We start from the raw sequence: 25,511 nt of genomic DNA, 5'->3' as shown, positions 1-25,511 counted from the left end.
TTAGAGATATTATTTGAGTATAGATGGATTAAAATTTATTTTAGCAGGACTATTTATATTTACAACTCTTGCCCATGGTTTGTTGTAAATTTGGCTAAAATCTTACGCGATCTCGCATACAGTCTCTGAACTCTAAATGTTTCCAGGTAGCTGCAGTAACCTAACGAAACTGACGAACTGAAGAACAGAGCATGTTCAGAGAGTTCTTGTTGCTGCGAACTTCAGCAGCGTTTTCTCTGTTCTGCTTCTGTTATTTATACTTTGAACACCAGGAGTTCATTCGAAGTGAAAAATGCAAATGCTCTTAAACGGTCACAATCCGACATGGGCGCACCATCCCACAATCGATCAATGGCAGCCGCTGCAACTAGACTGTCTGTGAATTTGTGGTCATAGAGGCTGTTGCTGGATATGCATGTGTTCCTGTAGTTGGATTAAATAGAGGATATAGTAGGATTACGAGAACGAAGAATGGTGTGAACAAAGACGTTTTGTTACTTTTTTTTTATCCCATAACAGGATTATGGAAAAGAAGAATGGTGTATGACAATTATATTTGCTACAGCTGTATAAATCAGACAGCAGTGCCATTGTGCATTTGAACTTTGCTGTCTGCCACTTCAACATGTGCGCCCTCGTTCTTCAAGAATTTACCCCAAAACCAATGTGTTTCCCACACTACGGTCATCTTCTCGATCGGCACGCCCTTCGTCTCTGGCAGGAAGAGCGCAATGAACAATGTCATCACAAGAACCCATCCGCTGAAGAAGTAGAAGAGGCCGAATCTCATGCGGCAGAGCATTGGAAGGAAGGCCTCTGCGACAGCGAACGTGCACAGCATGTTCACCGCCACGCTGATGCTCTGCCCCATCGGCCGGATCTCGAGTGGGAAGATCTCGCTCGGCAAGAGTACACCAAGCGGGCCCCATGACCAAGCGAAGCCAGAGACGTACACACAGATGAACACGACGACGCAGACCGCGAATGCCTTCGAGATGCTGTCATCCCCGCTCGTTCCAAACGTGACACCGATCAGCGTTCCAGTGATAACCTGCAGGAATCATAAGCAATTTTCGGAACATATATGGACAGAATACGTCAGGACGAGGCATTGCAAAATTTTGCAGGTGTATAACATATTATCATCTTCAGTGTACCTGGCAGATAAGCATCTGGCAGCCTCCCTGAAACAAGAGCTTGCGTCGGCCGTGGCTGTCCACAGCGGCGATGGACACGAACGTGGCAACGATATTCACCAGCCCCGTGATCACCGCCGACATAAGCGACGCGTCTCCTCCGAGCCCGATCGTCTTAAACAGCACGGGCGCGTAGAACATGATGGCATTGATTCCGGTGAGCTGCTGGAAGATGGGGATGAGGATGGCCATGGTGACCTGTGGTCGGTACCTGCGCCGCAAGATTTCTCGCCACGGCCGTTCCACGGAGAAGGCAACCTCGCTTGCAGCCACGAGATCAGCATACTCGTCGTCCACCTCGTCAGTGCCACGGATGCGACAGTGTTAGATAATTCAATATAAACAATAGATTACGAATTTAAACCCTAATCAGCACATGATCACCGATTAATTCAAATGCGGAAAACTAAATAACCTGCAGGTGAAGCCATCTGATTCCCTTCTTTTCTTTTCTTCAATTCCGTCTTCTTTCCTTCGTCTCCGGCAAGATTAGGTCGCCGGTGATCTGATTTGAATCTCCGACCTTCGGGTCTCCAACGGCACTGTCCTGGAATCGCCGCACGAAACCCTTCCAGCGCTTCTCTGATCGGGAGAGCTTGATTTCGAATTTCTGGTTTAGAGAATAAGCGACACGAGCATCCCCGTGGGCTCCTCTTCTTTTATATAGCACTGGTGGGCCTCGGGGGCTTTTCCTAATCCGATTCTGACCCGTAACCACCGATCGCAGTTACGACCCATAAGGGTTACGAATTTCAGAGTTAGAGATAGATTACGGATAGGATTACGGTGGTTATATCCTTTCCTAAATATCGGCTAACCGATAAATCAACCAACATTCTCCCCTTGATTTAGAGGTTAATTACGAGTCCATCATACAATACAGCTCCCTAAAGCAATGTGTCTCAACAACATTTCGCATCATTGAGACGACAAGACTTATAGTTCACAATATCATACGAATAAACCCTTGATTAATTAAGCGGGTGTTGATTGAACTTAATTGTCCCGGTTTCCAGGATCTTTATTCAAGGTCATTACACAATCCCATGTTGGCCACATGTTCTTTGAACAAGTTGGGAGGTAAGCCTTTAGTTAACGGATCCGCAAGCATTGATTTAGTGCTTATGTATTCAATTTTGATTGTTTGATCCTGTACTCTATCTTTCACAACATGGTATTTAATGTCAATGTGTTTGGCAGCTTCACCTGACTTGTTGTTACTCGTATAGAAAACTGCGGCCTCATTGTCGCAGTATATAGTCAGTGGTCTTTCAATGCTGTCAACCACTTGTAATCCCGGGATAAAATTTTTAAGCCATACAGCCTGCCCCGTTGCGTGATAACATGCCACAAATTCTGCCTGCATTGTCGACGATGCAGTCAGTGTTTGTTTAGTGCTTTTCCATAAAATGGCTCCCCCCGCAAGAGTGAATATATACCCAGAAGTAGATTTCTTGGTATCTAAACATCCTGCGAAGTCAGCATCCGAATAGCCTATAACTTCAAGCTTATCAGATTTTCTGTATGTGAGCATGTAATGTTTAGTTCCTTGCAAATAATGCAATACTTTCTTTACTGCCTTCCAGTGGTCCATACCTGGTTTAGACAGATATCTGCCAAGCATCCCGGTTACAAATGCCAAGTCTGGTCGCGTACAAACTTGAGCATACATTAAGCTTCCGACAGCTGAAGCATATGGTATCTTAGTCATTTCTTTTTCTTCCAATTCATTTCTCGGACTTTGGAATGAACCAAACTTATCCCCTTTCATAATTGGAGCAGGTGATGTCGAGCATTTGCTCATATTATATCTTTCCAATACTCTGGAAATATATGATTTCTATGATAATCCTAGCACCCCTTTGGACCTGTCTCGATGAATCTCAATACCCAAAACGTATGATGCATCACCGAGATCTTTCATATCAAATTTCGATGACAAAAATTTTCCTCAGCAGTAGCCGTAGCGCCAACTGTGGGAACTACAGTTTGTGGTACATTATGAAAAATAGGGACATTATTCTCTTGGATTTTCGGAGGAGAAGAAACACTCACCCGAATTTCCTCAAGATTAATTTCCCTTTCCTGTGAGCTCCCCATTTCATAATTTTCCAAGAAGACAGCGTGTCTGGTTTCTACAAATTTAGTGACACGGTCTGGACAGTAAAATTGATATCCCTTAGAATGTGACGGGTAACCGATAAAATGACAGCTCACAGTCTTGGGGTCTAGTTTCTTTAATTGGGGGTTGAATAATTTCGCTTCTGCACGGCAGCCCCACACTTTCAAATAATTTAATGTCGATTTTCTTCCGGTCCACAGTTCATACGGAGTTTTCGGCACGGACTTGCTTGGAACTCTGTTTAGTATGTGTGCAGCCATTTTTAATGCCTCAATCCATAATTTATTTGATAAGTTGGAGTGACTAAGCATGCTCCGCACCATCTCCATGAGTGTGCGGTTGCGTCTTTCTGCCACTCCATTTTGTTGAGGCTCCCCAGGCATGGAATATTGTGCAATAATCCCATGAATCTGAAGATATTGAGCAAATGGACCAGGACTTTGCCCAAATGGAGCATGTTTCCCATAGTACTCACCACCACGGTCTGATCTCACTATTTTAATTTTCGCGTTGTGCTGGTTTTCAACTTCTGCTTTGAATATTTTGAATTTTTCTAGAGATTCAGAACGATCGCTTATGGGGTAAATATATCCATAACGGGAGTAATCATCCGTAAATGTAATGAATGAATCAAAAACATCTACAGATGTCACTGGGAACGGTCCACAAATATCAGTGTGAATTATTTCTAGTGGACTCGTGCTCCTAGTGGCTCCTTTCTTAATTGATTTAGCAAATTTTCCTTTAATGCAATCTATGCAATGATCAGCGTCAGAAAAATCTAAGGGGAGTAATAATTCTTCTTTAATGAGACGCTCGATTCTCCCCCTAGAAATGTGGCCTAAGCGACAGTGCCACAATTTTGACGAAGTCTCATTTTTATCATTGCAGGCATTTATGACATTCATCACAGTATGATCCAAAGAGAGCAAGTAGAGTTTGTCTCGCACGAAGGCAAGACCAATTACTTTATTTAGATGCTTAATGTAACAAGTTCTCTTGATAAAATAACAGTCATATCCTGACTCTGGTAGGACTCTAACTGAAATAAGATTTCTTTTAACGGAAGGAGCAACTAAGACATTATTAAGTATTAAATTGTAGCCACTGGGAAGCTTGAGTGCGAGGTCTCCAATAGCCTCCACTTCAATCTCTGCTCCATCAGCTACTCTTAGGATGTGCTCCCCCTTTCTTAGCGTCTGGACGCCATTCAATCCCTGTAATGAATTAGTAACGTGCACGGTGGCACCTGAGTCAACCCAGCAAGAATTCCGGGAAAACTCAACATATAGGTATTCATTAACGTTGGAAATTTCATTAATTTCATTTATACCTTTACGGGCCAACCACTCCTTGAAGCGGGGGCAGTCTTTGTGCCAATGTCCATCACTGTCACAGAAAGTGCAGTGAGGATTCTTGAATTTTGGCCCAGTTGAAGGTTGAGCAGTTGATTGAGCAGCCTTACTCCCTCCTTGTTTCGGAGGATGAGGTGGCTTGCTCTTTTTCTTTGATCCAGAGACTTCTCCTTGATGGAACTTCCTCTTGCCCTTAGAGTTGACGAGGTTGAGCTGGTCAATGTGTTTCTGCCTTTTGGCCTTTTGACGCTCTTCCTCTTCCACTGCGTGGGAGATAAGCTCTGAAATGGTCCACTTTTCTCTTTGAGTATTGTAGTGAATTTTGAACGGATCATAATCAGAGTTTAGTGAGTTCAGGATGAAATGGACAAGATAGGCTTCCGAAATTTCCATGTCCATTGTTTTTAGTTGATGAGCCATGTGTGACATTTCCATGATGTGTTGTTGGATGCCTTTCTTTCCATCATAGACAGAAGAGCCCATTTTCATGATAAGAGTACTGGCATAGGTTTTGGTACACGCCTTGTAGTTTGATTCAATGTTTGCCAGGTACGTCTTAACATTGTCAGAGTCAGCAATCCCCCCTATAATGGAAGGAGAGATGTTGCTCTTGATGTACATTAGGGACACTCTGTTTGATTTCTCCCAAGCGGGTCACTTTTCATCGTAAGCCCACTTGAGATTGGTGTATTCCTCATCATTCTCATCCATGAAGTCAGCTAATTTTGGCTCCACGGGTGGATCCTCTCTAAGTGCGAGATCATTTTCCAACAACCCCAAATTCAGGAGCATGTTGTTTTTCCATTCAGCATAATTAGCCCCATCAAGTGGCTCAATCCTTTTGAGCTGTGACAAAGCTGCAGATAACAATTTATACTATAAAACATTTGATCAAAATAAAATAATATGTGTATAATACTTCTCCAAATCTAATCACCGTTGGGCAGAAAAGACTTAGAAAAATAAAATAAATCCTTAATTATATCACCGTTGGGCAGAAATAATCAAGGAAGAAATAATCAAATTTAAATTGACGTGAAATCATAAATAACGTTGGTCAATAAATAACTTCACATCATAAATTCTTTCTAGCAAACTTCCCGTTGGTTCCATTTGACTAGAAATAATTTTCTGATCAATAAAATATATTTTATCAATTTTTTTAGCAATTTTAAACAGCCCAAACAAGGTATAAATTGATTTCTGAAATTAAAAAATAATTTAAACAAAATTAAATTAAATTTTCGGCCCATCCAATTACCGGGCAGGCCTACAAGAGGTCGGCCCGTTAGGCAGCGCGCGCGCGGGGACAACGGCCCACGCGGCGCACTCGGCCCAAATAGCGGCGGTGGCCCAGGATTGATCTCAGCCGTCCGATCGGATCGGACGGCTGAGATTCAGCAGGACATGGGCAAAAGGAGCCGGCGGCTCCAAACCCTAACCGTAGCCCAAAAAAAAAAATCGAACTCCTCTCTCTCTCCCCTTTCTCTGGCGGCGGACGGCGAGCATCCATGGCGCAAGATGGTGATGGCGCGGCGGTCCGGCGGGGAGGGCGTGCGCCAAAAGCGCGGACCATCACCCACCGGCTGGGGGGGCGAGCGCGCCCGAAGGCGGCGGCGCCCAAGCCGGCCATTCCCGTCGGCGCGGAGACCTGGCGACGGTGACGGCGCACGCGCGGTGGAGCTGGCGTGGCCGGAGGAGGAGAGCGGATGCAGTGGCGCGCGCGCACGCACGGGCCAAAGCCCGCACGGCGGCGGCGGCGACCGCGCGCACGCACGCGCGGGCGAAGCCCGCACGGCGGCAGTGGTCTATTTCCCCGAAGCGGAGGCAGCAGCAACAACGGCGGCGGCACCGTGCAGTGACCAAGGTCCACACAACGGCGACGACGATTACTACTTCCACTCCGGTAAATTCTTCGATTCAATACATTCAATCGAATCGAATTGATTTTAGTGAATGAATTTTGGGGTTTTTGATCTAGGGTTTAGTTGATTTCTCGGATTGGAATTCGAATCAATTACTCTGTATGTTAAACAACCAGTGTTATAAACTCAAAATCTAATCCGATTGCAACAACAATTAGGCCGAAAATTGATTATATGGGACCAAGTACGAGTAGGTAGGCTCTGATACCACAATGTTAGATAATTCAATATAAACAATAGATTACGAATTTAAACCCTAATCAGCACATGATCACCGATTAATTCAAATGCGGAAAACTAAATAACCTGCAGGTGAAGCCATCTGATTCCCTTCTTTTCTTTTCTTCAATTCCGTCTTCTTTCCTTCGTCTCCGGCAAGATTAGGTCGCCGGTGATCTGATTTGAATCTCCGACCTTCGGGTCTCCAACGGCACTGTCCTGGAATCGCCGCACGAAACCCTTCCAGTGCTTCTCTGATCGGGAGAGCTTGATTTCGAATTTCTGGTTTAGAGAATAAGTGACACGAGCGTCCCCGTGGGCTCCTCTTCTTTTATATAGCACTGGTGGGCCTCGGGGGCATTTCCTAATCCGATTCTGACCCGTAACCACCGATCGCAGTTACGGCCCATAAGGGTTACGAATTTCAGAGTTAGAGATGGATTACGGATAGGATTACGGTGGTTATATCCTTTCCTAAATATCGGCTAACCGATAAATCAACCAACAGACAGAGCACCCGTCGCGCCTCTTCGTGGCGTCCACTGTTGATGAGAGAGTTTGGCGAGTCGGGGAGAAAGATCGAGCCCACGGTGATGGCGCATGCCGGGACGGCAGCTAGGCCGAGGCTGAGACGCCACCCCCAGCCACCCTTGATCTTGGCTGCACCAAAGTTAACGAGATTCGCAGAGAAGATTCCCACAGTGATCATCAGCTGGAGGACGATGTTGAGCATGCCACGGAGCCGTGGTGGTGCAAGCTCAGACAAGTATATCGGAATGGACTGCATTAAACTACACTGTCAAGAATGATTATTATTTTGTCAATAGGGGTGTGCTGTCCAACCAACTTACCAGACCAGCGAAGGCCACACCGATGCCCAGGAGGACGCGGCCAGCAACGAGCATGGCAATGTTCTGCGCGGCGCCGTTGAGGGTGGCGCCGGCAAGAAAAGAGACCCCGCCACCGAACATGGACCACTTCCTCCCCATCGCGAGTGTGAAGGACGCAACGAACAAGGAGGCGATGAGCGCGGCGAGGTACAGAGATGACGTGAACGCAGTCAGCGGCTGGCTGTTGAACTTGCAGTACTGGCTGGTGCCCTGCGCCGTCTGTTCATGGTGGAGCACTGAGGGGAAGAACTTCTCGAGGAACATGTCCATTGATGTTACACCACCTGAATGTGGAGAGTCATTATACTTCTTTTATATAACAGCTTTGCTATTTGGCAGTATTTAATGCTGTTATAGATAGCTTAAATTTGAGAGAGATTATGCACTCCGGGCGTAAGTTTACTTGGACAAACGCTTTACCAAACCTAACCTATGAGAAGTTAGATAGGGTGTTGGTTAGTACGGAGTGGGAGGTGAAAAACCCGTTGGTGTCAGTTCACGCCCTTAGCCGAGATCTCTCGGATCATACCCCCCTACTGCTAGACACGGGGAAGGGGTCTCTTAAGAACAACCAACCCCAGTTTAAATTTGAACTCGGGTGGTTATTGAGAGAGAACTTTCATCAGTTGGTGGTGAATAGTTGGTCCAAGGAAGTTAGAGGGAGGACTGATATTGAGAGATGGCAAAATAAAATTCGGAGATTGCGTCAATTCCTTAGAGGATGGGCAAAGAACGTAAGTGGTGCCTACAAAAAAGAAAAGGTTACATTAATTGCAAAGGCAGATGAGTTGGATAAATTAGCCGAGAAGAGAATCTTGACTGGTCAAGAACTCGAGCTAAAAAATTCAGTAAAGCATGCCTTAGCAAAGTTGTTGAGAGAAGAAGAAATTAAATGGTACCAAAGGACGAAAACAAAGAAAATTGTAGAAGGAGACACTAATAGTAAATACTATCACATGATTGCAAATGGAAAGCATAGGAAAACTAAGATTTTTCAGCTTGAACAAGAAGAGGGTGTAATCAAAGGAGAGGAGGAACTAAGAAAGTATATAACTAAGTTCTATAAGAACCTCTTTGGGCCTCCCGAAAGAAATAATTTTTCTATGTTTGAGGACCAAAAAGAGGATATACCACAGGTGACGGTGATAGAAAATGATATGTTAACAAGAGAATTTTCTGAAGAAGAAGTTAAATTGGCTATTTGTCAGATGGAACACAATAAAGCTCCAGGACCTGATGGTTTCCCGGCAGAATTTTATCAAGTGTTCTGGGATATAATTAAAGATGACCTAATGGCAGTCTTTAAGGACTTCCATGGGGGCAATCGTCCCTCGAAAGTTTGAACTTTGGAATTATTGCTCTTCTTCCTAAAAATAAGGAGGCAAAGAAATTCAACAATACAGACCTATATGCTTACTTAATGTGAGTTTTAAAGCCTTTACAAAGGTTATGACAAACAGGGTCGCTCTAGTAGCACAAAATGTCATAAGGCTATCGCAGACCGCCTTTCTAAAAGGAAGAAATATAATGGAGGGAGCTATCATTCTTCATGAAACCTTGCATGAGATGCATAGGAAAAAATTGGATGGGGTGATTCTGAAGCTTGATTTCGAAAAGGCATATGATAAGGTAGACTGGAGATTCCTTCAACAAACCTTGAGGATAAAGGGCTTTGCGAATCGATGGTGTAAATGGATAGATAAAATAGTGTCAGGAGGAAGCGTGGTGGTAAAGGTGAATGATGAAATTGGGCACTATTTTCAAACAAAAAAAGGACGTCAAGGCGATCCCCTTTCACCAATTTTATTTAATTTGGTGGCGAATATGTTGGCAATTCTTATAAGTAGATCGACCGAAAGGGATATGACACGAGGAGTAGTACCTAATTTAGTTGATAATGGGTTGTCTATCCTACAATATGCAGATAACACTATACTCTTTATGGAAAATGATTTAGATGGGGCCAATAATCTCAAAATGGTACTAGGTGCCTACGAGAAATTATCTGGCCTAAAAATCAATTTTCATAAGAGTAAGTTGTTTTGCTTTGGTAAGGCCAAAGAAAGGGAAAATGTTTTTTCTTTCTTTTCGGTTGTAATATAGGGTCATTCCCATTCAAATACCTATGGCTTCCATTGCATTACAAAAGTCTTTTGAATAAGGACTGGAAAGAACTAGAGGAGAGGTTTGAGAAAAGGCTAAGTAGTTGGAAAGGAAAATTTCTTTCAACCGGTGGAAGGTTAGTGTCACACCTAGAGTTTTATCCCAAGCCTAAATTTGTAAAGGAAATTCGTAAATAATAATTGGCTTAATTAACTCAGGAAAAATCCCTCTAAAAAAATTAATTTAATTAAATCGAGGTTCGCAAATCAATTATCAGGATTTAAACTCAAATTGAAGAAGTATAAAATTTGGCCAAACAAACTAATTTAAAATTCGGCAAAAGTGGGGCTTTCCTTTTTCCCTTCTTTTTCCTTTCTTTTTCCCTCCCTTCTCTAATTGGGCCAAAGTCCAATTTTCCTCGCTCTTTTCTTTTTTCTTTTCCTTCTCCCTTTTCTTTTTCCTTCCCTCCTCCTCGGGCCGGCCCAGCTCCCATAATCCTCCCGGGCCGGCCCAGCCGACCAGCCTCCCTCTCCCGCGCGCGCGCCTCCTCCCTCCCTCCTGGGCCGCCGCTCTGCCCAGCACAGCCCGCCTGCCAACGCCCGCGCTAGGTCCGCGCCACCTCCCTCCGCTCCGTGCCGGGGTCGAACCGGACTCCGCCGCCGCTGCAATCGCCGCGCAACGGCCGCCGCCGGATCCGCCGCCGTGGCCGACCCGGTCTCCAACAGCCGTCTTGCCCTAGCCGGCGCCTCCTCCCCTATTAAACCGCCTCGAACGAGCGCCGCCGCGGCCCTTTCTCCATCCGCTCGAATAGCCGCCGCGCCCTCCTCCTCCACCGCCGCAGTCGATCTCGCCGCCCGCGCCTCGCCACCCTCGCTGCCAGCCGTCACCCCGTGTCCCGCCGTCTCGCCGACTTGCTGTCGCCGTCCCCGTCGCCGGTGAGTCGTCGCCGCTTTCCTCCTCCCCTTCCTTTTCCTCTCCGCGCACCGCCGCTGAAACCATCGCCGCCGCCTCTCTGCCCGCCATCACCCTCACCTCAACAACGCCGACGTGATCCCGCCATCGTCGGAGCGTCGCCGCACCGCCGCGCTCGTCGCGCCGTCGTCACCTCCCCGAGCCGCCCGGCATTCCCGTCGTGCCGCCGCGGTGCACCGCATCGGCCGCCGGCCGCCGCCCCGCGCCGTTGCCGCCGATCACGTCGTCGCCGCCGCGCCCGCCGTTGTCGCCACCGCCGAGTCGCGCTGCCGCCGCCACCGCCGCCGCGCCGCTAGAGTCGTTTTCTACCGGCCACGCTCTCCTCCCCCTCTGTTTCCCTCTCACTAGCCGGCGAGTCCCACCCGCCAGCCTCTCCCTCTCGGCCGGGCCCACTGGTCGGCCGACCTCCCCCCTCTCCTCTCTCCTCCCCTCGGGCCTACCCGTCAACCTCTCCTCCCCTCTCCCCCTCACTGACAGGTGGACCCCACCTGTCGGCGCCGCCCTCCCTCTCTCCTCGCTGACGTCAGCAGCCCTATTAATTGCGTAATAATTGATTTAGGACTTTTCTGTTTAGTTAAAAAACCCAGAAAACTTGTAAAATTCATAAGTAATTCATCTAGTCCCCGTTTAGGCCCATTCAAATTTCATTAAATTCATAAAATTGTCAAGAATCCATTAAAAATACTTTCTTTTACTGTTTCAATAGAGTTCGTGCCTGTCTTATTTATTTTTATGCTTTGTCGCTTAGATTCGGACCCCACCGAAGAGCCGGTTTACTTCGAGATCGTCGCCGAAGGACCCCAGGGGCCAGTGCAAGGCATGTGACACTCATCTTTGATCATATTGAACCTATTATTGCAAATCCCCCGCTTTATTTTTTCAAATATGCATTGTTTTAATTAAAGTATTTACTGTATTTATTTCTCGGGTAATCCTTATTATTATGCCGTTGATTATCCAACTTTATTCATGCTAGACCAGGGGTAACTTGACTAGAGTTAGGCCTAGGTTAATGCTTAGCCGTGCTTAGATCAAGTAGCTCATGAGATCATTTAATAATCATGTTTAGCTCAGAATAGCTGTAATAATGATTCATTACCTCGTTCGGGTTAATGGCAATTAAAATATTGCTAATGGTGGGCTGTGGGTGCACGGTTTTGAGAGTCGCACCCATGGCAATTAAGGACCGGTTCATGGGAAACCCTGGAAGTAATTCAGTGCTAACCACATGCTGAATGGGTAAGGTGGGATCTAGAGCATGGCTTCGAACTATTTGACGTACCAAGGTAAGGGCAGGCGCGATGGAGTATGGACGGGCAATCGTGGTGTAACGAAAGCCTCTACTGCTTTCGGATCTACCAAGGCACAAGAGGGGACTGCCCGACTTGGTGTAAAGGAGGGGGTGAAACCTGAAGTGCGGTGCGATTAAATAGGGAGGGTTATGTGACGGGTCCTATCACAGTCTCCTTTCCGGTATGCCATGGTGTATGTCAGCGCACGTTCAAGTGTAGCGGAGTCGTGTCTTGTGGGTACAGTGGTACACCTCTGATCAGGATATAACCTATTCGAATAGCCGTGCCCAAGGTTACGGGCGAACTCCCAGCTTCACTGTGATTTGTGAACCTTTAATGACTTAGGTAAACTGGTTTTCACATGGAACTACTGCAACGTGGTGTAACGTTGAGTGGTGGTTAGGCCTGTCGCAACGTGGTGTAACGTTGGACATTGTTGTGGTATTTTACAACTGTTATTTACTTATCCTTTAATGTATTTAATTACCTTTATTCGGTTTAATCTCTGTTATTTATTTTAAATGCTGCTTTATTGCAACTAACCCTAGCCTGTCCTTGATGATCCTTATGCATAATTTATTACCCTCTTTTCCGTGCTACGTGGTGAGTACGATGGTTTGTACTTAGCCTTGCCCAATTTCCCCCTCCAGAGTTAGAAGTGGAATCTGATAGAGGTGACTCTCAGGAGTAAGCTGGTCTGCCGTCGAAGCTTTGCCTATGGACTGAAGCCGTACCCGCTGGAGCTAGTCTACCTTTCTTTCCGCTGCATTTTCGTTAGAATAAGTGTTATTTTCAGTTGTTTCTAAGAACGATGGTTATGTAATCAACATTGTCTTTTTTGTACCCTGGCTGGTCCTGGACAAGGATTTTAATACACAATTAAGTTCAGAAATTCGTGTGAGGAATTTCTGGGCGTGACAGTTAGTGCTTATCAATTCAGTGCTAAGCAGTTTAGCAATGTATATGCTTTCTTTCTTTGAAATTCCTAAACGTGTTTTAAAGAAACTGAACTATTATAGATCCAGATTTTTTCGGCAATGTGATGAGTATAAAGAGAAGTATAGATTAGCTAGGTGGAGCGTGCTATGTAAGCCAAAGGAATGTGTGGGGCTTGGAATCCAGGACTTAGAGACTCAAAATAAGTGTATGCTCAGTAAATGGATCTTTAAGTTGATCAACAAAGAGGGTGTGTGGCAGAATTTGTTGAGGAAAAACTATTTGGCAAGGAAAACCATTTTTCAGGTCCAAAAACAACCGGGGGATTTACATTTTTGGGCTGGCCTTATGACAGCAAAAGAACCCTTCCAAACACTTGGCCACTTCATAGTGAATAATGGGAAACAAGTAAGATTTTGGGAGGATCGTTGGTTGGGAAACCAATCCCTTCAAATGGAATTTCCAACCTTGTACAACTTGGTTAGAAATAAAAACTTGGTTATAGCCGATGTGTTAGTAAGGACCCCCTTGAATGTTTCTTTTAGAAGAGCAATTGTGAGCAAAAACTTGGATGATTGGTTTGATATTGTCTCAAAGGTGGTAAATGTTAAATTGAACAATAAGCGAGACCAATTTTATTGCAAGAACAATAAAAAGGGGTTGTTTTCTATTAACTCCATGTATAAAGTTCTTATGTTTAACGGTGTAATACCTAGGAAATCTTTAATTTGGAAGCTAAGGATTCCTTTAAAAAATAAAATTTTCCTTTGTATATTAAAAAAGGGGTGATTCTAACAAAGATAATCTTGCTGAAAGAAGATGGAAGGGTAGCTTGCTTTGTAGCTTCTGTAACTCTAATGAGTCAATACAACATCTCTTCTTTGATTGCATAATGACTAGGTACATATGGAATGCGATCTATGTTACTTTTGGAATCAAGCATGAAATTGTTCTCACTTGTTTGGAAATTGGTTAAGAGGTTTTGAACCTAGGCTTAGAAGACAAACTTGGGTGGGCATTGCAGCGATTCGTTGGGCTTTGTGGCTTTGGAGGAATGACTTAGTCTTTAATGGCTATAATCTCATATCTTTCTTGCAGGTAATTTTCAAAGCAACTCAATTGGCAAGACTTTGGTCTTTGCTTCTTAAGGAAGACGAAGGTGAAGAAGTAATCGCAAAGTGCAAGCTTTTGGAGAAGCGAATGATGGAGCTTTTCTCTACTTCTGGGTGGAACTTTAGAAGAAGGACTGAAACTTAGATTTCAGTTATCCACCTTAATTTTGAACTGTTTTAATTATGTTGTACCCATGTATTGGGAGAGTCTTTTGTACACTTGTTGTGACTATTAGGCTGTGTACACCTCCATAAGGTGTAGAGGCCGGGTTTAATATAATCTATTAGCTAAAAATTTGGCAATCGACTGATTTTTTGGTTGCGCGTTAGTCGATTTATTGACCGCTCGATCAAACGGCAAGATTCGTAGGCTGCTGCCAGAGTCCCTTTTTTTTCATCCGCCGACCCGTGCCTGCAAGCACGTTTAATTCTGGAGGGGAGGGGGTCATGTAATGGGAAAACGGGAGTAAACCAGAAATATGTTTATTTCTTCTTTTAGAAAAATAATTTACTAAAATTGTCTTACATAGTCTATTCGATCTCTTTTTTCCCCTGATTTTGGGATGTTGCTGCATTGCATTATTTTGTTTTATCCCTCAAAATTTGATCTGAGATTTGTTTGCTTTTTTAAAATTTGATCTTAATTCTGCTATTTACTGGCTCTCATTCTTAGCCATCGGTCAGGTTCAATATCTATACGAAACTTGCATATAGTTTAACATAAGTTGTAAGATATGGAAATAAGCAACTTTAGTATAACCAATATGCAACTTTAATAAAAACTAAGTGCAATAATAGGTTTGAGAAGTATTTTGTTTGAGCTTGCACAATTCATATACTAAACTTGCACATAGCTTACCATAAAATTGCATAATATGGAAAAGTGCAATTTCTACTATAGATTAAGTGCAACTTTAGTATATATGAAGTGCAACTTCTTGTATAAACATGACCGACACATTAATGCCAAAGGTATAAAAAATAGAAAAGAATTCTATAGAACACATACAACCTGGCCGAAAATATATCCAAATTTTGAGGAAAAAATCGACTGACACATTCCAAAAAATCAGTCATCTGCTTAATAGACAGACCCTTTATATAAACAATGCACGCACGCAGCGCAGCATGGAGCTAGGTGCCCATTTACAAATACTATAGAACCTAACTGAGGCTACAGATTCCAGCCAAATTTTAATAATTTTAATAGATGACATTATTGACTTCTCACACATTTAACTATTTGTCTTATTTAAAAAAATAAGTTAAATATATAAAAAAGTTATAATTAAAATTAATTTGGTAATAATTTCAATCATAACAAAATAAATGATAATTATATAAGTTTTTTAATAAGATAAATGGACAAATGTGTACCAAAAAATTATTGGCGGCATCTATTAAAATACGGAGGAGGTTTGTGCAACGTCCTAAAACCACTGAAATTACTAATGTCTTAATGCATTCCTAGAAATTAAAAACAAAAGAGCATCCAACCTTGAAAAAAAAAATCACTGCCCACCATGCTAAATTCAAGGAAATTCGAAGCAACCGCATGCGCCTCGTCCACAACCCCCAGCCGATGATAGCCTCCTTGGCTAGATCGAAACCTGCAAAATTGTCTCCGCTAGCTCTCGTAGAAGAGTTCATCATGCTTGGAGTGTGGCGTCACGTTGCCTCTTAGGAGGTGCCCTTTGACCATGTGCATCAATTCGTTGGTTTCCATTGGTCCAATGTTCGATCGAAATGACTAATGGCAAGGATGCTTTTCGCATATGTCCCCTTCCCGGATTTGTTTATGTTTCTTATCTCTTCCTTGTCTTGCAACTTCCTAGGGGTGACTAAGTGAAGCTCGAAGGCTAGTGCCAAGGAATTTGGTGAAATGCTCTAGTTCCAACACAACCTCAGTCAAGTTAACTGAAAGGCTTTTGGCTACGCTGATAGGTCCCAATGCATGAGAGCCTCATGGGTGGGAATGGTGAAGGAGAGGATGCGGCATCAAAAAACCGCAAGTGTCCATCAGGCCGAAGCTGAACCCTCAGCGAAGGCAACCAGATTAATTTAGGCAAGGGCATCCACATTATAGGAGGAGAACAACAATGGCAGAGATAAGGAAGAGGACATCAGCACTGATATTGATTCCTTTGTCATGGAAAATGAAATAACTATTCTTCTGCTAGGAGGCTCCAATGGGCTAATTTCGAGCCCCATGCTCATCAACGTTGAGAGACCCCGCTAGGCCGGGAGTAACCTTTCGCTGCTACGCATCGGAGCCCCTTTGGCCAATGTCATTGACCCCTCACACCTTTGACAACCCAGCTCGCGCGTCTCTCTGGCTGTTTGGATACTGAACGCGTGGAGCGACAATGAGTTCCCTTGGCCTCAACTGCGAAACAATGACATGCCAGTGGACGAGGAGTCGTTGGCCTTTACCATTTACGATGACACCATCTTCAACAAATATATGAAAGCCAAGGATGTGCGCTTGCCGCCTTGCAAGACCTTGGTACATGGTGCCATCGGTGGCTGAATCGGCACCAGGTGTTCTAGCAATGCTGCTTCAGCATCAGACTTACTCTTCTCGGTGGCCAACTTTGGGGCTGAATGCTTCGCTCTGCACGACAAGCTTAGGTTGTATGTTTGGGGGTGGCCGAAGTGGTATTGAAGCCGAAGCTCGATCACATGGTAGAGAACTTCAGCTTTAGATGGCACAGTGATGGCCCTTAGGGGCATGGTGGCAAAGATATGTTAGGGATTTGTTTTGAGAATTGGCCCTTTTATTATTGGCCCATCGACATATGATTGATTTGGACTTGTGTTCAGTTTTTTGGGAGTCACTCTCACTAGTCGCGAGTTATGACCACATTGCCAGCACCCGCCTTGATAGCCTCAAGGCCTAAAACCATGAGGTGTCAGAGGCCACAAAAAGGCATGCTAATAAGCATCTCTTGATGATGGACACGCTTCATTCAACCCAGGTGAGTGTGGTTAAGGCCATGAAGGAAGAGGAGGTGCCGTGGCTCCCTTCAGGAGGCCAAAGCAACTGACTGGCGCTCCCTTTAGGTAATAAAGGCAAAAGCCAGTCCGTCTGGCTAGCCCTTTCCTGCATAGTGACAAATTCCGACTTGAAGCCTTTCGAAGGCCACTCCAAGTTGGTCTACCCTTTAGTCCGAGCCTTTCGGCGAGGGTGGCAGATGAAGGGCCACATGCTGGAGGTGGTTGCATGCTAGGATCCCTGGGAGGTCAAAGTTTCACGTGGAGCAAATGCCGAAGAGGCTACAAATGAGGCCGACGACAGAGCCAGCACATCTCAGGACGAGCTCCCTGAGGTGCGAGGCCGCCTCAGGCTAGATTTACATCACTTGTTTTTTTCCTTTTTAAATAAGTGCTTAGCTTTTTGCTCTATTTTGTTTTCAACCCCTATCTTCACTTTATAGTTTATGTTTTGTAAGACGCTTCGGCCACCCCCTTATGAATAGAATCTTTTTTCTGAAGTTATGTATGTTGAATGCTTCATCGTTTTTGTTTTTTTGCCTCCTAGAGGCATGTGTTCGAGCGTATAAGCTATGCCTTGTGCCATTTAACTACCTTTCGATCTTGTCAAGTTTGAATGTAGGACACAAGCGCTCACAGAGGGTGTCACAAGAATTCAATTTTTTGGAAGTATGGCCAATGTTGCTTGTTTAACTATATTTAGTTTTGATGACTCCTTTGGCTTCCCTTCTTTCGACTTAGGCCCCCGTGTCTAGAATTGCTTTCCCTTCCTTCAAAGCGTCTTTGATGAAACCCTCCGGTGTATGAATTGGCATCTCCTCGGACTCCACCTTAGCTTTCGCTCTAGTCTATTGCACACTCTCGGTCACTTCACCTGTGCTAGTGAAGTGCTGCGAGACTATTCTTCTATTTGTTGGCCTTCTCTTCAGTGGCATTTTTCTTTGCCACTTGGGATGGCGTCAATTGTTGTTGATATGGACAATTAGTATGTGGAATTCCCAACTTCAAAAGTTTATAGAAGCAATGCCCTATTACAGTAGATGAAGGCTTAGCAGAAGCTAAATTTCCATATAAATTTTATACACATGCAAAGCCTTGGTTAGAGAGCACTTAGCATAATTATTATGGGATGAGATGAAGCGGGTGTTGACGTCAAAAATGTGATCTGACGTGTCACACACGAAGGCCTGAGAATCAATCTTAGAAAGCTCCAGTGCAGCACCTAAATTCTTAGATGATGCGCGGACGTGCTAGCCAGTTTGATCCTGCAACTGATAAGATGAACGACAAAACAAGCTGATCGGCTATCGAGCCGATAGGTAACTAATAATCCAGCTGATCAGATATTGATGTTGCAACGGTTAGCCGATAGGATAAACGATCAGCTGTAAAAAGCTTGGATCGGCTAGAAACTTGATCAAAATAAACTTGAACTAAATATTAGACTAACATAACCCGCCAAGTCACTTATTAATTTTAGTCGATTGGACAAGCCCCTATAACCAGGTCGAACTACACATACAGAGATTGGACTTAACCAAGACAGTATGTAGTCGAGCATGATATGATTATAGGAAACATGAAGATCGATAAGGCTAATAAATAAACCGACGAATTACTTGGAATAAACTATGAATCGCGATTTATGATCGGCTAAACCCAACTTGCATGTAATTCTCGTAAGCCGATGCAACATAAATAATTGCCGATCTAACTAAATCAAGCCGATTGGTATAGAAATAATACAGTAAGGCAATTGGCTACTCTATTGATGTAAATATGATAAGCATGTAGATCGACAAAGATCATCGGCTATAGATGACGGACAAACAACCGAGATCTATAAAGTACCTAGCCCAGATTGCCAATAATAATCATAGAAGATCAGACAGTTCAAGATTAGACCTAGCAATGTCAGGATAGATACTAAATATATCTAGATTTCTATGAAGCCAATGAGCCGATGAACGATAACTTATCGGCTAGTACTCCGATAAAACAATGAGCAAAATACATTAATCTGATATAAACCATCTGAGAAACACAATTTACTAGATCGGACCTAGCCGAGATAGTACTAGATTGAATATGTCAAATAGCAAATATCAAACATAGATTGCCCAGATCAACTTAAAACACGAAAGTGATTTAAGTTGAAACTGATATGATAACTAGCAATCGCACAACTAGATTAGAAGATCGGACGGAACCGAGACAGTCCTAATCTTGTCACACGATTACCGTGGCCTGGCGGAATGATGGACTTACCCCTCCGCTGGTGATCGAAGCGATGCAGCCCTGCGTTAGGTGCCAAGTTTCGCCAGAGTTGAAACCTCGGTTAGGAGGGTGACGATGCGCCGAAAGTAATTGATCTATTGATGTGTAGATGATTTACAATCACCCTGGGCACACATATTTATACCCTCGGGTGGATGCTAATCCGTGTCGGACACGACTCCTAATAGATAAAAAGAAATAGCAAACTCTATCTCTAACACGACACGGTTTCTAATAGATAAAAGAAAACAAACAAGTCTTGATCGGACTCTAATCTATTAGAGATAAAATCCTAACTAACTTTAACTACTAGATAAAATTACGCCACCAAGCCTTGGTCTTCACGATTCCCTGTTGAATTCGAACTCTTCCGAATAAAATATCTATCGGCGATTGCACCTTTCCTTATCTGAATCCAATACAAAAATTTACCAAATTTTGGTGTTAACATCGGGTTCCAAGGAGCTCGGAAAGGAATATGCAATGAAAAAGTTGTGCATTTGTTTTTGCGGCTCAAGGTCAAAAATGAATACACATTACATCATATCAGCCTAAGTCCTATCATTTTGCCCGCTCCCCCCTTTGAAATTGCAGCATTTTTTACATTTTAGACCATTCAGAAAACTTATTTTATAAATAGACTCCTAAATAACTTTAATCAAGAATAGACTTTTTCTGGGCACCGAAGTTCAATATTTCGGCACCACGGTCATTGGTGCCGAAACTATTGCCCCTTGGACCCAAGAGATAGACACACACATCGAGGACCTATTTACAAAAAAGACTAATCCATAAAAAAACATTTACAAATAGGTACTCGACCCTACTCATATTGGCACCAAGGACCTATTTGGAAATATTTTTTTACATATAGATCTTTTTCTAGAAAGCTTTTGCAAATAGGTACTCGTCACAATGACATTAGCGTCGTCCTTCTCCATGTCAATGACTTAGCCATCTTGAGGGCTAAGTTTGTCGGTGCCATCGACTTTGGCACTGAGACATTGGACTTCAGCGTGAATGACGATGGTGCCAAGCAAAAGGTCTGTCACACCCGGAGTTTTGCCCCAAGCTTAAATTCGTAAAAAGAAATTCGTAAATAACAATTGGCTTAATTAACTCAGGAAAAATCCCTCTAAAGCAATTAATTTAATTAAATCGAGGTTCGCAAATCGATTAACTGGATTTAAACTCAAATTGCAGAAGTATAAAATTTGGCCAAACAGATTAATTTAAAATTCGGCAAAAGTGGGGCTTTCCATTTTCCCTCCTTTTTCTTTTCTCTTTTCCTTCCTTCTCAAACTGGGCCGAAGTCCAATTTTCCTCCCTTTCCTTTTCTTTTTCTTTTTTCTTTTTCCTCCCCTCTTTCCCGGGCCGGCCCAGCCGAGCCGGCCCACCTCTCCCTCCAGGCCGACCCAGCCGAGCCGGCCTCCCGCCCCTCGCCCGCGCGCGCCTCCCCCTCCCCCTCCACCTGGGCCGTCGGCCCAGCTCGCCAGCTCGCCCGCGCCGCGCCACCGAAGTCTGCCGCCTCCTCCCTCGCGCCACTGACAGGCAGGGCCCACCTGTCAGCGATCGGTCCGGGCGTCGGCCGAGTCCGCCTCCCCGCCGCGTCCGCGCCGGACGCCGCGTCGCCGCCGCAACCGCCGCGCCCGCAACGACCTCGCCATCGCGCTCGCGTGTGCGACACGGTCTCCACCGGCCATCCCGCCCTAGCCGGCGCTACCACCCTATAAAATCCCCGTGCCTCTGCCCCGCCGCCACTTTCCCCCTCTCCGCCCGAAGCTTCCCTCCGTCGCCGTCAGCCGCCGATCTCCTCGTCGGCCATCGGACGTCGCCGCCTACCCGCGTCACCACCTCCGCCTCGGCTTCGCCGACCTTCCGCCGGCCTTCGTCGCCACCGGTGGTCGCCGAGCTTCCTCGCCGCCTCCTCGCCCTTTTCGCCGTCGTGCCCGACTTCGTCGTCCACGCGTCGTCGTCCACGCTCGCGACGTCGCCGCCCCGCTCTGTTCGCCATCGCCTGTTCCTCCTCCTCGCCTACGTGCTGCCGCCTTCCATCGCCGCTGGTGAGCTCTCCTCTCCCTCTCCCTCTTTTTCCTCTCTGCGAGCCGTCGCCGGGGACACCGCCGCCGCCGCGCGCCTGCGCGCCTTGGATGTCGCCGCCACCCCTCCGCTCGCCGTCACCCCTGCCTCACCGTGCGCCGCTGCCTCGGTCCCTCACACCGGCATAATCACCACTCCACTTTCCCCGGTCGCCGCCAAATCCGTCGCCCGGCGTAACCACCGCCCCGCTTCTCCCGGCGCCACCCCCTTACCCGTGCGCCGTCGCTGGGTGTCGTGCCCTGCAGGCGCTCGCCGTCGCATCTCCGCCCGTTGTCACCGTCGCCGCACGGTCGCGAAGCCACCGCTGCCGGCATCTGTCATCGTCTCTCCCTCCCGCGCGCCGTCGCCGTCGCCCTCGACACCGTGCGCCGCCGCCCGTCGCCTCGCGCCGGTGGTCGCCGACGCCGTCGTCGCCCTCCGGTCGCCGGTCGATGCCGCCGACGTCGTCGCCCTCGCGCCGCCAGTCATCGCCGTCGCCACCCTCCGCCGCCAACGTCGTCTTCCCCTTCCGGTCGGGACCGCCTCCCCCTCCTCCTCTGCTCTGGGCCACTGACGAGTGGGTCCCACTCGTTAGCCGTTGACTGCCCCTTGCCTCCTCTCTCTCCTCCCCGGGTCCCACCTGTCAGCCTCTGCTCTCCCCTCTCTCCCACCGACAGGTGGACCCCACCCGTCAGCGCCGCCTCCTCTCTCCTCGCTGACCTCTCCTCTCCCCTCTCTCCCACCGACAGGTGGACCCCACCCGTCAGCACCGCCTCCTCTTCCCTCGCTGACGTCAGCAGCCCCATTAATTGCGCAATAAATCAATAAGGTTTTTCTGTTTTGTTTAAAAACGCAGTTAAACTTCCAAAATTCATAAGTAATTCTTCTAGTCTCCGTTTAGGTCCATTCAAGTTTCATTAAATCCAGAAAAATGCCAAGAATCCATTAAAAATAGTTTTTTTGTCTGTTTCAGTAGTTTTATAGCCTGTTTTGCTTGTTTTGCTTTGTTTGTCGTAGGTTTTTCCCCCGTCGCAGCGCCGTTCGTTCCCGAAGTCGTCGCCGAAGTTCCTCGTGGGTCTAAGCAAGGCAAGTGGCACCCTTCTTTGATCATATTGAACCTATGTTTATAAAATCCCATGCTTTACATTCAAAAGTGCATTGTATTCAAACGTATTTACTTTATTTATCTATTGGGCATTTACCTTTATATCCGTTGATTCCCATTCATTATTATTGTCATCCCAGGGTTAATTTGACTAGAAATAGGGTTAGGAAATGCTTAGCCATGCTTAGTTCAACTAGCTCACCAATTATTATTTAATCATTTGTTACACTTTGATAGACCTTTAATGGTTGTAATCATTATTAATATCCCGTTGAGGATTAATATAACTAAAATATTGCTTATGGTGGGCTGTGGGTGCATGGTTTTGAGAGTCGTGCCCATGGCAATTAAGGACCGGTTCTCAGGAAACCCTGGAAGTCTTACACGTACTAACCATAAGCCAGAATGGGCAACGGTGAGACTCGTAATCTAGCTTGTCCCTATTCGACGTACCAAGGCAAGGGTTTGCGTGATGGAGTATGGACGGGCAATCGTGGTGTAACGAAAGCCTCTGCTGCTTCCGGATTCCCCAAGGCACAAGAGGGGACTGTCCGACTTGGTGTAAAGGAGGGGGTGAAACCTAAAGTGTGGTGCGATTGTCTAGGGAGGGTTAGGTGAAAGGTCTTATCATGATTTCCGTACTGAGGTATCGTGGTGATACGTTGGGGCATGTTAACATGCTTGGGAGCCATGTCTTGTGGGTAAAGTTGTACACCTCTGCAGAGTAAAACTATTCGAATAGCTGTGCCCGCGGTTATTGGGCGAACCGACAGATTCACTGGGATTAGTTGAACCTTTAATAACTTGATTAATCTTGGAACTGGTTTGACCCTGTGCAACGTGGTGTAACGTTGGCAGTGGTTTGGGTCTGTCGCAACGTGGTGTAACGTTGGACAGAGGGTTGACCCTGTCGCTACGTGGTGTAACGTTCGACAGCGGTTTGGCCCTGTTGCAACGTGGTGTAACGTTGAACAGCGGATGTTTATTTTTAAATGTTTACTTTACTTTTATTTCAGTCTATTTTATCTACTGTTTTACTAAATTATTGTAGCTTTGTGCAATTTAACCTTAGCCTATGCTTGATACCCTATTGCATTCATTATTCTTGCTCTCTTGGGTGTTACTTGTTGAGTACTGTGGTTTGTAATCAGTCTTGCTTAATTTTTCCCCACCAGAGCAAGTGCCAGAGTTTCAGTCAGAAGGTTGTTCCGAAGGTTGAAGTGAGGTTCAGTCCGCCGTCGAGAATGCCTGTGGTGTGGAGCCGTCTTCGCCAGCTGAAGCTGAAGATTAGATGGTCTAGTCTTGTTTTTCTTTTTCCGCTGCATTTCGATAGACAATTGTTTTTATTTGTTTTTAAGTCGTGGAACTGTGTATTGATTTGTCATAGTGTGTACTCGGGCTGATGCCTGGACCGAGATTAATGCATGCTATTGTTCAGAAATTTGGTATAAATTTCTGGGCGTGACAAGGTCTATTTTTCGTTGAAGTTTTTTAAGGGTCTTTTATGATTAAAGTTTTTGTAAAAAGGGATGCAAGTTAAAAAATGTTGTTGGAAATTGACCATTTTTAGTCAATTTTGTAGAGGCTGAAAATGAGTAGAATGTTGGCACCAATATGTTTTTAAGGAGTGACGATTGACAAGGAAGGGATCGAGCCTACGACATGTTTCTCATCCGGTCCGCGTTCGTCTTCCTCCTCTGTGTCTTAATCAATAACGTCTTCAACTTTTTAACAAGCATTTGGCCATTCATATTGTTCACATAATTATCATTATTTTGATATGATTAGATTTATTACTAAATATATTTTAATTATAACTTACATTTCCGTAAATTTGCACAAAATTTTTGAAATAAAACAAATGTTCAAATGTTGGTCAAAGAATCAATGGCACCATTTATTAAAATATGGACATAGTAGAAAATATTGTTGGCTCATACGAAATACTAGTTGAGAAATTTAGGTAAAGAGGAAGATATACTTTGTGTTTGTACAGATCAATCTATGGCAGTAAAGTAGAGCTCCCCACATACTGTCTTCTATTGATCGTTGTCTTATGGCATATATGTTTGATGCCGCTAATTGCATAAGTGTTGTATATATCGTCGTAGACTACAAGCTTCCCAATATTTTCAAATCTTGTGTGTAGTTGTCATGTGTTCGTTCATTTTTCCTTCGATGAACTACATGCTCTCTCTCTCTCTCTCTCTCTCTAACAAGTAACATACCACTTAATTAGTCCGATCCATACTACAGGAAGTCATTAAATATCATAGATTACTGAAAGATAGATGGGATAAACTGCTTGCGTACCAGAGATGCCGATGTCATAGCCGATGATGAGGCCGCCAGTCGCCGCGACGCCACAAGGGAGGAGGACGTAGAGGGTAAGCTTGCCGGTGTACACCTTGGTGTCCCCGGCCACACCAGCCGCGCTTGCAGCTGCCATGCCGCGCTTCTCTGAGAGATTTTTTCGCTGCGAAGAACAGATGTAGTTTGCTTGCTACTTGGTGGATTAATAATACGCAGGTGGGATCCGGCGAGATTTTAATCATTGAGTTGAGCTAGGCTAAGCTGTCACTGTCGTGGTACCCCACTCGACAGCACAGAGAAGAAAGGAACTCTGACCTGCTTTCCCGGTTTTCAGCGGCCAAATTCCCTTGTCTTTTTCTTCCCCTTAAGTATATCAGCCAAAATTTAAATTTTTAACCTTAAATTTATGGTTGATTTTAAGATTTTTTATTATAGCTACAAATTCCTACAGTAATAGGAAAAATCTAAAAATACCCACATTAACCAGAGAAAAAGAAAAGATCTCAATGATTAATAGTAGCAATACAATAAATCAATTTAAATCTGGCCCATATCAGTATGTCGATACTTGGCATCAGATCCAGAAAGTGCATTTGAACAGTACAATCCTGTTACTACTAG

General features: G+C 45.1%; 1 protein-coding gene across 1 annotated transcript; it reads right to left on the bottom strand.

The window, feature by feature from the left end:
- Positions 1–571: 571 nt before the first annotated feature.
- On the bottom strand, positions 572–25,076 carry LOC102716204 (sugar transport protein MST2-like). The gene is made up of 5 exons (XM_006651485.3): positions 24,891–25,076; positions 7,669–7,991; positions 7,330–7,598; positions 1,158–1,518; positions 572–1,051 (listed from the first exon to the last, which is right to left on the bottom strand). The coding sequence occupies exons 1-5, from the start codon at positions 25,024–25,026 to the stop codon at positions 575–577; spliced, it is 1,566 nt and encodes a 521-aa protein (XP_006651548.1). The 5' UTR covers positions 25,027–25,076; the 3' UTR covers positions 572–574.
- Between the last annotated feature and the right edge of the window lie 435 nt (positions 25,077–25,511).

The sequence above is a fragment of the Oryza brachyantha genome, chromosome 3 (assembly GCF_000231095.2).
Source record: "Oryza brachyantha chromosome 3, ObraRS2, whole genome shotgun sequence".
Lineage (NCBI taxonomy): Eukaryota > Viridiplantae > Streptophyta > Magnoliopsida > Poales > Poaceae > Oryza > Oryza brachyantha.
Note: the sequence above shows the minus strand (reverse complement) of the source record. Positions and strands in the feature narration are given on the sequence as shown.

Coding starts and splice junctions, on each gene's coding strand:
- LOC102716204 (XM_006651485.3), bottom strand. CDS start 25,026: ATGGCAGCTGCAAGCGCGGCTGGTGTGGCCGGGGACACCAAGGTGTAC. Junction 7,992..24,890: donor CTATGACATCGGCATCTCTG/GTACGCAAGCAG, acceptor CTCCACATTCAG/GTGGTGTAACATCAATGGAC. Junction 7,599..7,668: donor GTGTGGCCTTCGCTGGTCTG/GTAAGTTGGTTG, acceptor AGTTTAATGCAG/TCCATTCCGATATACTTGTC.